The sequence below is a fragment of the Xiphophorus hellerii genome, chromosome 23 (assembly GCF_003331165.1).
Source record: "Xiphophorus hellerii strain 12219 chromosome 23, Xiphophorus_hellerii-4.1, whole genome shotgun sequence".
Lineage (NCBI taxonomy): Eukaryota > Metazoa > Chordata > Actinopteri > Cyprinodontiformes > Poeciliidae > Xiphophorus > Xiphophorus hellerii.
Genome location: NC_045694.1, coordinates 2666807 through 2683065, shown reverse-complemented (window position 1 = coordinate 2683065; position 16259 = coordinate 2666807). Strand labels below are relative to the sequence as shown.

General features: G+C 36.2%; 1 protein-coding gene across 10 annotated transcripts in view; it reads right to left on the bottom strand.

Moving 5' to 3' along the window:
- Positions 1-16259, bottom strand: part of gria2b (glutamate receptor, ionotropic, AMPA 2b) — a 47702-nt gene that overhangs the window by 23302 nt on the left and 8141 nt on the right. For all 10 annotated transcript variants that reach the window (XR_004338025.1, XM_032554618.1, XM_032554616.1 and 7 more), the window contains exon 3: positions 1250-1489. Coding sequence is in view for 9 of the 10 variants with exons in the window: in XM_032554618.1 (XP_032410509.1) it covers positions 1250-1489 (240 nt within the window). In the remaining variant the exon portion in view is untranslated. The remainder of the gene's footprint in view (positions 1-1249; positions 1490-16259) is intronic.

Genomic DNA, 16259 nt, shown 5'->3' with positions numbered 1-16259 from the left:
GATCAAAGAATAGTGTCAAATTTGATTTATATATCAAATAACTCTGGATATTAGTTTGAAGGTAGATTTAATTTCATCTACTTTAGAAATTCCATCTATGATCTTATTCAGGTCAGTAACCTCAGGTACACCTGCTTCTGACGGCAGTAGTTTCATTCATAAATATTGATTTTTTTTGGTTTTGTTTGAATATTGAGTGTATAACTGTTTTAATCTACCACTTTAAATAAGCTGTTGGGATATAATTCACACCAGACTGTCAGCAACAATCCAAGTAAATCACTCATACAAACACAAAGTAATACACAAATTAATTTTAAGGTAAAAAAGATGTGTAAAAATTTATATAAAGCCAAGAAATCAGCTGACATCAGGCAGTAGTTTGAAAGAATCAATGCTGCCAAGTGCAAATCAATATCAGCTGGTTTAATATTAATAATCCACAAAAAAGTTTACAGTGAAAAGTTAAGAAAAAAAACTTCTAAAAATGATTTTAAAAAGCATGGTAATGATAATGTTTACTGCTGATTTTCTAAACACCTAAACGTTCCAGTGAAGGCCACTGAAAACTAAAATGAAGAAGAAATTTCACCAAACCAAAGCCAAGAGCCTCTCAAATGATTTTCTGACAAAGGATTTGAAAGAATAATCAAAAGACTTGTCCGAGACACACACAGATCTTCAGAGAGACCTGAAAATAGCATGTTCAGTTATTCCTGTGACATCAATAAATGGTACTCAAGTCATTAATACACATAATAAACAGCTAGGACCCAGTACTGAGCCTTGTAGGACACTACATGTAATATTCAAGCATGCTGAGTTGGACTGAGTAAACAGATGCTTCACATCCAGAAGTATAAGAACTCAAACAGATTTCCAGTGAGGTGAGAGAACAGACCAGAGAGGGGACAAACAAAGAGGAATATTATGCAAATAAATCCACGTTACATAAAAACACCCTAAAACACATGACCTGCTGTAGCTGATTACACTTGACAAGCTGATTGTCATGATCCAACATGCCCTTTAGCTTCACACTTACAGTGTTTGTTGGATTCTTAAGTGTTTTGTTCAGCAGCTGAACTCTGTGAATATGATCATTGCAGCAAATTCCAGTCGTTGAACTGGTTCACAGTTATGGAGCCATTTAAATGTGGACTGAATGGTGCATGAAGTGCTTAAACCAAAAACAATTCTGAAATAAATCCCTCAAATTGTTCTTTAAGAGTTTTTGTTTGGGACTTACCTCGATCGCTGTCATACAGATAGGCGAACTTGTCCCACTTGTAGTACTCGATCAGGCTGAGGAGGGGCCCCTTGATATCAGGCCGCATCTGGATGACGAACTGCTGGTTTCCGTCCAGAGGGAAGCTGGGCGTTATGAAGGACACATGTAGCGTGCCACAAAACGACGTGATGGTGTTGACAGACTTCTTATCATAAAATCCAAAGATGGCGTAGACTCCTCTTGAGAACTGTGAACAAACTGAAAAAAAAAACATGCTAAGACTTAAAGCTTGGATTGTGATTGAAGTCATTTAAATCTTAAATTGTTGTGGAGCTTATTTGAGCTTCAGTGCCAAACTCAGAGAAATGTTTTCCTTTTTTGTGCATTTTTAAGCAAACTGATCAATTTAATTCCTGCTGTAACTCAAAATGATTTATGTAATAAATCTAAGACCTTTATTATGACTACTACACATGAAAGTGAAATATTAAGGGACACTTATTGCAGCCGATTAATGGATACATTTTTACCTTTTTCTTCACAAAACCAAAATCATCTGACTCAAGATTTTTTTAACAGTAATCTAGTTAATTCTAACCTTTTCACCACTAAATGTGCAAAGTGATTGTGCCAAAGTGTGTTAAATATAGTCTTTAGCACATCTCTGAAGACAATGAAACTGTGTTCTCTTTTTTGTAAGGACTTTTAGTGCACCCACCCAATATTTATTCTGTCTTGCTTTTCATGTCATTATTACCAGATTGTCATTCTGGTGACCTACCAAAATCCACTCAGGGATAAAAACCACAGTATAACTTTTCTGGCCACTGGAATTTATCATGTAAAGACAATAAATAGCTCATTTAACTCATGTTAAGAATAAACTGATCTTCTGAGTAATCCAGAGATTGCTGCTTCTTCAACACTGCACTCTGCCCTGTAAATTGGTATGCTGCCTGTAAATGTATATTGATCAAATCTGGAATAAGTTAGTGTTATTGATGTAGACATGTGTGTCTTGCTGGGTAATCAATCTAATGAGTACTTTCCTCTATCAATGGTGCAGAGAAGATTGCTGGCAATGGAAATAGACAAAGTAATTGACCTGAAGGCTTAAGTTTTCAAATTTCTTGTGAAGAATGAATGTTTTAAGAAACTGGAAGTGATCTTTTAGTTCAGGTAAGGTAGTAATGTGCTGTGGTGAACTGACTGTGACCCTTCAACAGTTAAAAGCAGGTATAGAAAATGGATGGATGTCTCTTAGCATTATTGTAAAGTATTTTTCTCAAATTGTCTTTAGTCAAGTAGTTTTATTCTTACCTTTTAGGCTGAATGTAGTAGCAGCTGATAAAATTTTATTTCTGGTTTTTAAGGTGAAAATCCTGCAGTAAGATCTAACTTTGTTCTAGCTCAACTGATTTGGTTGAGTTTATTACAAACTAAAACAAAAATGTTTTACTAATTACTAGAAAATTCAAAAAGATGGTGCTGCCATGCCATTGCTGTCCATCGATATTGAGAGAACTTTCTCTGATGACACTTTTCCTGGTTTGCTTCCTGGCTTTGCCCAGGATTAAAACTCTCTAATCTCATGCTTAGAGACTGGATATCCCCACGACTATGCTGCAGCTTATGCCAGAGCAAACTGACAACATTTCACTTTATGACCAAACATGGAATTTCACATTCATAATCAATGTGTGCATGCAGCAAGGGTTCTGGTGGTCTTTCTAGGTCTGACTGAGTCTGAAGTAGAATGTCAAAGACTTCTATGTATGCTTTGTCAATGACAAATTCAAAAACTTCTAATTAAAGAAGCAAAGCCAAGCACAAACAGTAAATCCTGGGAACAGTGAAGACTGCAGAAAAGCCATTAAGCGTCTGTTACATCTGACTGCTTTTCACTGAAACTCAATATTCATTCTTAGAAATATCACTCCAAACAGAGAACAAATAAGAGACTGGCTAAATCTCTGTTTCTCCTGCTGAAGAGGTCACCCTAATTAGGCACCAAGAGCAAACTGCTGAAAACAGACTTTCACTCTCCTGGGTCTGTTAATTGCAACAAAGAGGCTGTTTTTCAGTCCTACGTCTCTGCTCTAAAGATAAAAAAATCCAATTGTTTAGGGAAAATGTGGAAGGAAGATAAATTAATTTGTAATCCCCCAAAAATACAAATACAATATTGCAGTTATATTTTGTTTTTTTTCACGCATTTAAAATAAGCAAGCCTACAATTATGTAAATTCACATAAAATAAAAAATATGCTTCATATTTCTTTTATGTTTTTTAAATCTACCTTCCAGTGTCATCTAGAACAAAGCAAATAACTACAACAAAATAACCACCTTATGTATGCAATGAAGTAAGATTATATTCTGCTGTTCATATTTATTGGCACCCCTATCAAAGAGTGCTAATCTTTATAAGTATCTTTATAAGGTCAAACATTTATCTTCTTTGTATCTTTGATCGCAGTACATTTAACTTTTGCTGAAGAACTACAGCAAAAAGTGAAATTCTGGGGTCAAAAGGTCAACAATAGCAGTCATTAGATGAGACCTTTACAATAGCAAAGTGTTGAGACTGAAACCAGAAAAAAGCTTTTTCTGTTCTATCACAAATAAGAAGTGTGCTACAGTCTACTGGGACTTGGACTAGGACAGTGTTCTTTTGGTTATAAAACTAAGATTGAGCTTTTTCGCAAACCACAATCCAGGCATCTGGCCTCTAACAAAGGATAAACATCTGGATAATGACCTTATGCCTAATGAGTACGGTGAAAGATATGTGATGCTGTGGGCTTTTTCTATTTAAAGGCCATGGGAAGTTTGTCTGTGCATGACATCAGCATGGAATATAATTCTGGAGAAGTTAACCAGTAAAAGTGAAATTACTGGATAGTTCAAGTAATTTAATGATTAGTGATTACTAAAAAGATAATGATCTTTTAGTAAGATAATGATTATATTAATGCATTAATTTGCTCGTATACATTTTTCTGTGGCCTACCAATCCTAACCCAAGTTTTGTAGAGAAGCTGTAGAATGAAGTCCAAGAGATTGTGTAAAGCAGAATGTTCACAGATCCCTTTGACTTCAAATTTGGGAAATGCTTCAGAAAAAGACAAAGTGCTGTCCTACATGTCAAAACTATATGTATAAAAAGAGTAAGAACATTTTCCAAACATGAACATGCTGAAATTCACGGTAAGATTATTCTGAAATCCTACCTTCAGATTAGGTAATTAAGCTTTTATTACATTATATTATGTTGCTGCAATAAAAACTTAATTTGTTTTAACAACTTTTATGCATCTTTATGAGGAGTGTCAACAAATATGGCTAGAAATCTTTAAGAGTCTGACATCTTTGTGAACAAGTCAAAATCCATATGCTGACCCTGCATCTTGAGTCGATACGGAGCTACGGTGAACAAATAAAGCCACGTTTCATTTGTTTGTCTTGATTTGTCTGAACATTTGTCTGACCACCTAAGCATTGGGTCATTAATTTTATTAAACTATAGTGGCGTCAGCAATAAACCCAAAGTCTGTGGTCATCACAAAGTTGTAATGAACTCATTACACTGAGCTTTCTAAATCTGTTGCAGCAGTGACTCCTGCACCAAGTATCACCACCCAAGGAGAGGGTGTACCCTGCTAAATATATTTAGCTGTCCCAATTAGATGACCTCATTTTCACCATTATTGCTCCGCTGCTTTTCCACTGTTTACATGGGGGCTCCATTACTGATCAAAGATTAAACCTGCACCAATTAGCGGTTAATAAAACCAGCTTGTGTTAAATATCAGCAAGAATGAAAGACACTTAACTGCAAATTCAGCTGATATTTGCTCCCGGCTGACATCCCAAACTTTATATGAGAGGATAAAAGACTGCTCAGTGCCAAACTAGATGTGGAGCTTTAAACCTTTGCTGCGTGTTTTCATTATTTTTTTGGAAAAACAAACATTTACACTAGTCTTCCTATTGAAATACAAGGCAAAAGATGTGGTTCAAGTAAAATACTTTTGTTTATTTTTATGCAATGTATAGGTAATACAGAAGGAACTCGGAAGCCCAGTGCATCAGTAAAACAATGAATCAGTGTGCAACACAAACTTGCATTCACACGCTCCACGTGTCTCTGTGGTGATGATCATCAGCAGTCCAGTCACAGCTAGCAGAACGTGACTGTTACATATCTCATCCTCCCCAGCAGCAGCGTTCTCACCAAGAGGAAACGCCTCGAGACTTTGGGGCGTTTTATGTAAAACTGATCTGTCACCAGTTGGTGCGGCAGCTTAAAGCCACCAGCCTTTCTGTCATGCTATAGCCTGAGCAGATTTGTCACAACTATAATTGTTGAACAAGCAAATTTTAACCTTGAAAATCTAAAGGAAGGGAGCGCTTCAAAAACATAGCTGAGCAGTCCTGTCACCTCGATGTAAAAGCTGGATTTCATGAGTAAAAACTGTTCTTTTTCTCTCTTTTTTAATATTTTAACCAGATTTTTTCAGCAAGGCACTTTTTCATGTAGTTTCTCTTGCAAAGCTGCTTGGTCTAGATCAAATTTCTTGGTCATGCAGCGTCACTACTCTCTAAGTAGGACATGAAGGTTTTTCTTCAGCTGGGACAGAGAAGCAGATAAGAGTCAATGAAAGTAAGGATGGAGCTTAAATACGGGATAAAATACAGGAAGAAAACTTGTTAGAGCCTGGGGGCTCGAGTCCATCTTCCCTAAACATGAAGCTAGAGTCACAGTGAGATAGTTTAGAAGCAAAAATACTTAAAACATGTAACCCCAGTCATCTAGTTCAAAAGTAATGCCGAGGAAATGTAAGTAAACTTCTGATTAGTAAATCGATCACTTGTATATTTCTTCCTTCATTGTTGTGGTAATTAGCAAATATTAATCATTTTTGTAGTTTTAACAGACCTGAAACAAGAGAACTTTGATCTGACTTTGCTTCAGTCATTAAGAAAAAAAAAGTCCATGTCTTTTTTTTTTTGGTTTATGTAAACTTTCACTTTTAACTGCATAAGCAGTGTATATGATTTATCGACTGCGTTTTGTCTCAAGCTAACTCTGCAGCATGATGTGGTCTCGTTCTGTCGGGGGACTGCTGCCCATGTCTATTTTAGTAACGTTCTTTCTGCACACAGAGGAAACTGTTCACCTGTGTCACATAACTGCAAATGTTGAGGCTTGGAAATGTCATTTTTCTGAAGACTAGAATCAGCAGACTGCGTTTTAACTTTCTTCTGTTATCGTTATTGATTTCCTTTATGCAGCTTTAAATGTCAGTCGAAAGTACTTCTTAAATGTGGACCTACAGCAGGGTTTTTTTTAAACTATATTGACTAATGACATGATTGTGAAATGCAGGCATTTATGTCTGAAGCACAAGCAGCAAAGCATTGGAGCAACAGCCCTGTCATGCATCTGAATGGCTGACTTTACTGTGAAAGGTTTTTTTGTGCACCCTTGAGCAGTTCTTCCAGCTGTTCGTTTACAGCGGCCCAGTTTTTATCACCTTCTGAGCTGCACTTCTCTCATTTCTCATTCCATTTTCCTCTGAGTCTTTCTCCCTTCTCCCCCCCCCTGCTTTTATTCACTGACCTGTTTCCAGGAGGCTTCTCCATAGTGGAGGATTTAAATTCTACCAAAACACAGTTTGCTGAATGCACATGCATTCAAAACCTCAGAATTAACATTTTAGATTCAGCTTCAATCTTCTAAATGTGTTTAAACTTTTCTATAAAGTATGCCTTTACAAGGATTTAGATGGACCTGGAAGCTGAGCCTCAGAAAAGCTACTTGCTCATTGATGCAGGAAAAATAAACTTTCAGAGCAGAAACTCCAAACCATCATGAAACAAATTCAGATGTTTTTATAAAATAATAAAACTTCTAATGTTTGGTTGAATCTATATAAATTATACATCTTTTCATGGGCAGGTTTTTCTTGTCAGGTTGGTGGAGAGACAACATGGAGTTTGTATTCTTTTTTTTTTTACTTTTAGAGCCCTGAGTGGTCAGGTCCCCGCTTAATATCTCTGACCTTCCAGAGCGCTGCAACTTTTCTCACAGTTTGAGGTCTTCCAGTCAAAGGCTGTTAAAGCTTCCACAAACACATTTCACCACCGGAGAGGTCAGAGCTGTGGCCACAAGCTTGTAGAATAACTTGCCTCCATGTTTCTGCTGTCTTGATCATTTTAAGAAGAAGTTGAAGATTTATTTATTTTTTTTTAAATCTACAAATTTATTTGTAAAACACCTTTGGTGTGATGTTAAACAGTGAAAAAATAAGACAGTATATTCTCAATATAATGGCAACATATTGAAGACTAGAATGAATCTATGTTCTAGTTATTGTTAACCAAAGGCTGATCTAAGCAAATGCATTTTCTTAGATTTGTATTTTGATGGATTTAAAGATATTCAGTATTTCGGCTGCTCACTGAAAAACTTCCGGTTTTCTAGAAATTTGTTCCAGATTAAAGGAACATAGAAGCTGAAAGCTGTTTCTCCATGTCTGGTTCTGGGGGTGCAGAGCAAACTGGACCCAGAACCTGAGTGGTATGAAAGGATGATAGAACAGCATATCATTGATTTCTAAACTAAAATATTTTATCTCAACTCCTCCTGCTTATGACTTAAAATGTATGTCCATGAATAGGTGCTCGCTTATGGGAGGGGAGGGGGGATTAGTTATTTTTGGTCCAGTCCATTTAACATTATTATTAATGTATTGCTTATGATTTTTGAGAAAATGAAATTCTGTCTTCTAATTACTGGTTATAAGAACAAGGTGAGCGTATAATAAAATGGAATACTGCTGAATAATTTCATTAATATTAATTTCTGGAATTGTTTGTAATTTTTTGGGAGTAAAATTTGAAATCTAGATGTGATTAACTGTAAAGCATTTACCTGTGTGGTTTAATCCACACAGGTGGATTAAACCACCTGTGTGGTTTAATCCACACAGGTAAATGTGTGGATTTACCTGTGTAAAGGTAACCAAACACTGAAACAATTAAGACTGGATAAAGCAAGGACAGATTTAGACTAAATTTCAGAAAGTAATACATCTTTGGATTTCTTGGTTTATGGTAGCTATTGTGTTTCAGATGACTTGTTTTTTTGTTTTTTTTTCTTCTTCTGGATACTCTAGTTTCCTCATGGTGCAAAAGCATGAATGTGGGGTTAATTAATGAACTTGACCTTGAGAGTATCTGTGTGCATGGTTGATATTTGTTTCATGCTCCGTCTTAGCTGAGAAATGTCCCTGCATCCTGAAAATGTCATTTAAAATCCACACAAATTCACTAAAACCAGAAAAACTCCTCTTTTCACTATAGTTTTTATTTCTCATCTATTTTAAGCTCAAGCAGATGAATCAGCTATTCTTAAGAACAGTCTTGCATGATTTGATCAGTCTTTCAGAAGAATAAAAACAAACATTTCTTTGTGAAAAGCGTTCCTGGATTCTAAGATGCTGCACTTTAGGAAGGATATCTGGAAGACTACAACAAACAAACGCTCTGTGCTCTGTTGGTGAGCCAATCTGTCCCACTAAGCTCATTGCAGATTTCTTTGACCAGATTGATCCTGCAAAACAAGCCCATTCATCACACACGGCGGCTTTGTTCCCATTTCATCTTCCTCCTGTTATAAAGCATATCATATATCCACTGACCTTTAGTGGAAATACCAGGGCAGACTTTGGATCTGCTGTTCTGCGTTCTAATGATCTTGGAAGCTGCCAGAAACAAAATGAGGGGCATCAATGGAAACACAGCTTTAATCAGGACCTGAAGGAACGTCTCCCACAGCAACCAGTTACTCAGTGTTTGCTGAAGATAAGCAGGAACAAGCTCGCAGGGAAGCAAATAGACATAAAAACATGTGATTGTGCGTCTGCTATCACTAACTCCAGCTATAACAAAAGCTTCTTCTGATTTCTTATCCATTTTCAATTTCTATTTAGTGTTTTTAGTAAACAAGACAATGAAACTAATATTTATTTCTTGGCCACTTTTTCGGTACACCTTTTGTATTCACCTAATCCCTTGGACCTACTTTTTGTGACAAGGTCAACTAATTTTGCTGCACATTTATCACCTGTATGTCAATGATGTTGATGTGCATTCAAAACATGCTCTTGTGGGTTGAGATATATTAACTGTGGGGGCAGCAGGAGTACAGTGAGCTGTTCAAGAAACCAATTTATTTTAAATTCTCTAGTATCTGACTTGAAAGCCTTCCAAGAAATGTCCAATTAGCTGCTTGAGTACTTTACCTAAGCAGATCTGGACACTCTTGCATATAATCTAAAAATTTTCATTTAAAACTATGTATTACCTCATGTTATTTTGTGGTAATACCATAAGTGAGGCTAATGACAAAGACAGAGACATCATATTTGCACATTTATGAAATTGAAATGAGATGCACATCATTTTCATTTGCAGTGAAAAGTTTACTGAGTGAAATAGTGGAGCTCCTGAGAATTGCCTCATTTTTTATCTAGTGCTCCCCTGAGCTGCTTAGAGAACGCTCCTGACATAGTGTCTTTTCCAGAGCCCACACACTTTGAAACGGTGCCAGCACCGCGTCCCGCAGAAAAAGATTTATACAATATTCCATCGTCAAGCGGAAGCCAGCTTAAGTTGTGACCTTCTGGAGGCCTCAGCTTTCAGCAGCAAAGAGAGCATTAAAAAGTAAAGTGGGTCTGCAGCTGCAGTTCTTTCATGGCATTTGATGTCTTCCTCACTTTGGGGGATTTTCATGTAAATTTGACTGCTTTTGACAGAATAAAACACAGATCACTGCTTCATGGTTAAGACAGAACACAAAGAGGAACCTGGGATGGTGAGAGAACACTTAAACATTACTAATAATGGTTATAAAAAAACATATGTGTCACAGCTATGTACATTCTGTCAGTCATAATTTATTATGGGTATAATTATTATGGCATGGATTCCTCCAAGAGATTTAAAGACACCAGTTTGTTAGATATAAAATATTTATGAATTTCTGATTCCAGGTTAACCTGTGACCCTGAATAGGGAAAGGAAAGTGTAGTAAATGGATGAACATATTCCAGCTAATTTTTTAATCACGTCAATGTATTCATTAAAAATGAAAGTGGAAGAAGCTTGCATTAGGATTTCAAAATGAACTGTACAAACTATCTGCTGCAATTTTAACGTCCAAATGCTGCAGAATGAGTCTACCTTATCATGTGAAAGAATCAGCTGATCTAGAGTAAACAGATCTACTTAGAATAATTCATAATAATGTGTGAATAGATTCATAATCATTATTCCAAAAAAGAAAAATAAATCCAGTTACCAATACATCTGTTTATTCTTGAACAGAACTATTGTCATCGTAACAAAAAATGACATTGTTTATAAATTTCAATAGTGGACTTGCTTAACCTGAAAAGAGGGTTAATTTGTTCTTCATCTGCTTTTATTCTGCCTATAAGAGAAAATTATTTTTTTGTCCCTTTGCATCAATTTCATTGACAAATAAAATTTCACTGAATTGATCTTGTGCAATAAATAGTTTAACATTTATCCTAAAATTAACAAGAATTGTACCTGTATAAAATGTAATTTTTATATTTGTTGTGGACAAGAAAATGAACAAATTAGACTGAAAACAAGTAAACAGAAAGGAAATGCCAAAACTGCACATAAATATCTCACAATTAAACATTTAACCATTTTTTTACTGCCTACATATTTGTGACTTTCTTATTGATTTTAGTTGGTCAGTGGATGACATTGTAAAGAATATAATTTTCCCTATATATTTCACTTTTACAACAAATAGCAAGGTACATGTCTGTATTGTTTATTTTTTATTAACAGATCAAATCTAAATTTTATTTGTAACAATGATTTCCCTCTTTGTTGTGTTGATGGTGACTTGCTCTGCAGATTGTGTGGGTTATGACCTGTGAGTTATTAGAGTAAATATGAATTGTTGTGATCTGTATGACCATAGAAATTAATGTCAACTTTTGGATGATTAAGCCCCTCTGTTGGACAGGTCTGCTTTCACAACGGAGAAAAATCTCCTCCTCTTGTTGTCATGACACGATTCAGGCTGATATTTCATATACACTACATGACGTCAATGTTAAACTAAATTAAGTATTTTAACAGAGTTAAAAACAAATCTGGAAATGTCATTTTTTAAGTCAGACAAAAATTTGGGATAAGAATCTGATTATATTTTGTTCATCTGATATGAGTTAATGCATCTGACAAGCCAACTTTACTCGCTGTACTTCCTGCTGTTCTGTCACTGCGGGCGACTGGAGCTGCCAACAAATGTGGGAGACTTTTTTTTTTTTTTGCTGCTGAAAAGACTATACCTGTCAAATTAAACTACCTTAAAGCTATATTATCTAGACTCAGGCTCTATCTGTAACCACTCACCATCTTTGACCCACTCTCATTAACTTCCACTAAGTTAAAATGGGAGCTGACAGCCAGCAGGAGTCTGAAGCTGTCTCTTGCCTGCTGTAACTTGTCACTCTCTGCAGCCCTACCAGCTCAGTGTGTATTGGGCTGAATATTTCCATCCTGTTTGTGTGCATGTAAGCATCTGTTTCTTTCTCCCAGTCCAATACACAGCGATTCCTCCTGCCAGGGGACATGGGTGCCGACCTGGCTATTGTTGACGCAGCTGTTGGCGGAAACCCTATCTCTCTTTGCCTTGTCATGTTTCTGTTCTATTTGCTTTCTTATCGGCCTCTAATTGTCAATGTCATTGTGGATTTAATGATTTTATCCTTGCCATATTACATTCTTGCATGCTGCTAGTGCCGACCTCTCATTTTATTCCATATTTTTCTTTAGGGGTTTGATCTTCCCATGGCGCCACAGGTTTTTTGTTTAGCAACCAATTTATTTACTTGAAATCAGTTTTTGCAATGCAGCTTGGTGCTTCTGGCTCCAATAGGAGCTGCAGCTCCCGGAGGCGGTGAGCCAACATATAAAGAAATCACTTACATACAGAAGAAAAATCAGCAAATGGAAAAGTCACTGATCAGCAACACAATATTTTACAGATATTATCTATGAACACTATGGTCCCAGGTTTGATGGCCATAACTGCCAAAAGTAGTTCAGCACTGTATGAGAAATGAGAACGTGTCGTACTGCCTCCACATGGGCACGTCTTGGTCTTTCATCTCACCAGCACGCTGTGTGCCTGTCATTAGGAGTCCTTATAAAAGGCTCAAGGTGAGTCTCATTTTATCAAGGCTCATCCATTGGAAATTTCCAGTTCACACATGTGACTGACTGGCAACAAGATGCCATTTAGACACAACATACTTCCAACTGGGTCTTAGAAATTAGGAGAGACGGGTCATTTATTAAAATACAACCATTTTTAGATTTTAATAAGGAAGTGTACAGAGTGTCATAACAAGAGTTTCTAAAATAGGACTGTAAATGTTTTTTTTTTCTAATCTACACTCAGCCACAAACATGAGTTTTGGTTATGTGTTATTTAATAAGCTGCAAAGAAAACACACCTATCTATGAGCAAAGGTGTGGCAGGATTCTGGTTGGATATTTACCACTCAGTAGGACATAATCAGTGGAGCTTATATAAGGATGATGTTTCCTTAAACAAGCTTTTAAGCAAAGTTTATAAATTTTCAAAACAGTTGGGCTCAGCATCACAGTAAATATTAATGTGAGCCTTCTTCATCCATTCCAATACCAACTATGATGTGTGTTTCAGGTCATTGTCCTTCAAGAGAATCAGTTATGTAAAAGTCTGAAGTGTCTGACCAAATAAAACTTCTTAGGATTCTCAGGAATATCCTGGAAACAGTTAAGGTCAAGCCTATCACAAACTGAAATGTCTTTCTTCTCTCCTCTCTTTCTTTAAAGTTAAAATCTTCAAAGCATCTGAAATGTACATGTCTTCATGGAAAGTCAATTACCTTATGGAGAAATGTTGTAAGGTCAAAATTTGCAGAGATTGAGATGTTTCACAACAGCAATGTAAAAATAGTTTGGAGGAATCCAGGTAAAGTTTTCAAACCTATGTACACTGCACATACTGTCAAGCACAATGGTCACAGAATTATGGTGATTGTCTGACTTAATGTCAAACAGGGGAAACAATGGGTGTCCCAATGGGTCAATGACACTAAAACTGAAACATCAACTTTGATTAGAACAGTGGTCAAATATCTGGGGAGAAATATCCTAGAAGTGCCCTGATAGAGACAAACTGCAGACACTAGCAGTAGTGACTGAACTTGTATGCATACCTTTAACTAGGAGTAGATCAGAGGAAACTCCACGTAAAATACATATATTTAAAAAAACGGAAAGTATATTATAAATTATAGAGTATAATATTAATTTTGAAAGACTAAAATCTGATGAGGGAGTTTTAGTCTCAGAAAGATTCAACAAAACAGAGAAAATTTTAAACAACCAGAGAGAAGACGTCTTGGTATAAAAACATAAATATGCACTTTTCATTAAAAAACAAAACTCTGTGCTCTGAAAGGTTCCTAATCTTCTTTCCTCAGTTGAATTCATGTCTGTCTGAGAATTTCAAAGAAACCACTTACAGTCCCTGACTTTACAGGGCACCAGGAAAAACACATGAGCTTCGTTGAATGAAGACAAACACTCTCGCAGATCAAAGCAGCAGAGCATCAGTGCAGGAGCATGTCTAAAAAATCTCCTGATCACCTAAAACTCCAAAAACTCCCATCAAACATCTTCTGACGACAGAAGCATGCACACACGTTTAATATTAATCAACTATATTGTAAGAAAGTAACAAGAGAATAATGTACTGCTGTTTTTAATTTGCAGGATTTGTGCAAGCATAAATATATAATGTATGCAAACAGAAAAACAAAAAATCAGTTTCTGTAAAAGCCCAATTTAAAGTAGTAAGACAGAGAAAATGTCCAACTAGGGCTGTGTACATTGGTGTCAAGTTTTGAAACACGCTCACAAAGTCTGCATGTTTGTGGAAAAGCTAAGTGACATGACAAAAGCATCCGGGATGTGTTGGCTACAGTCCAGATGAAACCTTTTGTTTAAACAAAGACCATCAGGGAAAGAAGGTTGTTACAAAAGAACAATGCAGGTGTCTACCAAGCAGACACGAGGCTAACAGAACCGCTGACACCACAAGGAAACGCTGCAAATGGATCAAAGCTTTAAATGAGCTGGTTAAATAAGGCTCTGTAGAAAAAGTGTCAACCAGAGAGGAAATCTTCCCATCAGTATTCTATTTAAGTTGCCTAGCATGTTTGGAGGAGACAGATGCAATTATTTTAAAGAATGTCTTTGCTAGCAAAGCTAACAAAAGTCAAACCTGCAGAGAATCAGATAGAGGAGGAACTGTTCACCTTACTCTAAAAATAAGAACAGTTGGTATTTACAACGCTAATTAGTGCCACATGATAATGTTTTCTAACATAGACTACCACCCTCTAAAGACATGTCTAAGTGCCTATTTTAACATTTCCAAACACCAAATTTATCCTAATATGCATTAAAAGTAGAAACCATTTTGGCCAAACCAAAGAAGCCAACATCTTCAGTTTTCCTTCGTTGCAAAGGCCAGCTAATAGCGTGTCAAGTGGGTTTGAGTCGAGGTGTTTTTGAGCTTCCCAAGCTGCATTTCTTAGATGTGATCAATAAAAAAAAATCTGCAAACAGGCAAACTGAGTTCTTCAGAAACATCTGTGAATAGATGGAAATCAATTACATGTTTATATTAGTTAGAACATCATAAAAATTAACACATTTGAATGAATTACACACAGAATTAAAACTTTCAACCATTCTTTTCTTACACCTGACTTCTTATTATGTCTTGTAGTTAATGAACAAACAAAGTCCAGTTTCTCATACATCTAAAACAACAAATAAGGTCTATAAAAACAGCTGGCAGAGAGCAGCACAAAGTGATGCCCAAGCAGGAGCGCTAACCTCCAAATTCAGAGGACTGAAGCAGAGTTCATTCAATAATTTGGCTTGGACTGCAACCAGAGTCCATGCAACAAACACATCAGGCATTTTATCAGGTTCAGCAGTGGCTCAGCATGATGGATGTGACAGTTGTAAAACATGTCCTTAATACATCTGTGTGGTGGCCTGACCGGCTGCAGTCCATACCTTGGGAATTTCTCTGAAACCTTTAAAATTCTTGCAGCTCATCTGGCACACTTTTTCCTTCCAAGTTTTTCATCAATGAGATTGGATACACCACTCTATAAAAAGATAACATTTTTGTTTCCTACCATCCTTATGAAAAGTAGTGATGAGTGTCTTTGCTAAGCAGTCATGACACAATATTTCTGTACTATTGTTTAATAATGTGTGAATTGTTTGTTTTTCTGTCCTTTTTAGGGTTAACGTTATAACTATCTTAGTTATCTGGTTTCCTCCACATTTATCCTGCATCATGCTGCCGTTTGTAAAATGAACTCCTCTTAAAAACTTCTTAGATTTGCTTAGTGTTTAAGTTTTGCTAGTAGATAAAACTTTACAACCCTTCCACCCCATAATTTTTACATCTCTCCTTTTTTGATCCACTCCCCTCTGCTTATACATTTGCAGCCAAGCAAACAAGAAAGCATCACAAAGTGCAGCCAGGTTTGACAGGAACACCCCAAGAACACAACAAAATGAAATCTTAATCACCAGCATGATAAGGACAGAATCTCCTCTCTGAATGCCAATGAGAATCCCTCAGTTTCTGCCTTAAATTATGAAAAAATAAAAATAAAAGAACTGAAAATGATTTTCAAGATGACTGAAAGATCAACAGTTGTTAAATATTCCATAAAGGCCTTAAACATGTGAATGTTTAGCCAAGTATTTATTCTTGTTCTCTAAACACAAGTAAAAATGAGGACTTTATAAAAGGATAATCTTTATTATTAATAGATGAACTTGGCATGTCAGGAGCAACTAGCCTAACATCTTCATTTCTGACAAA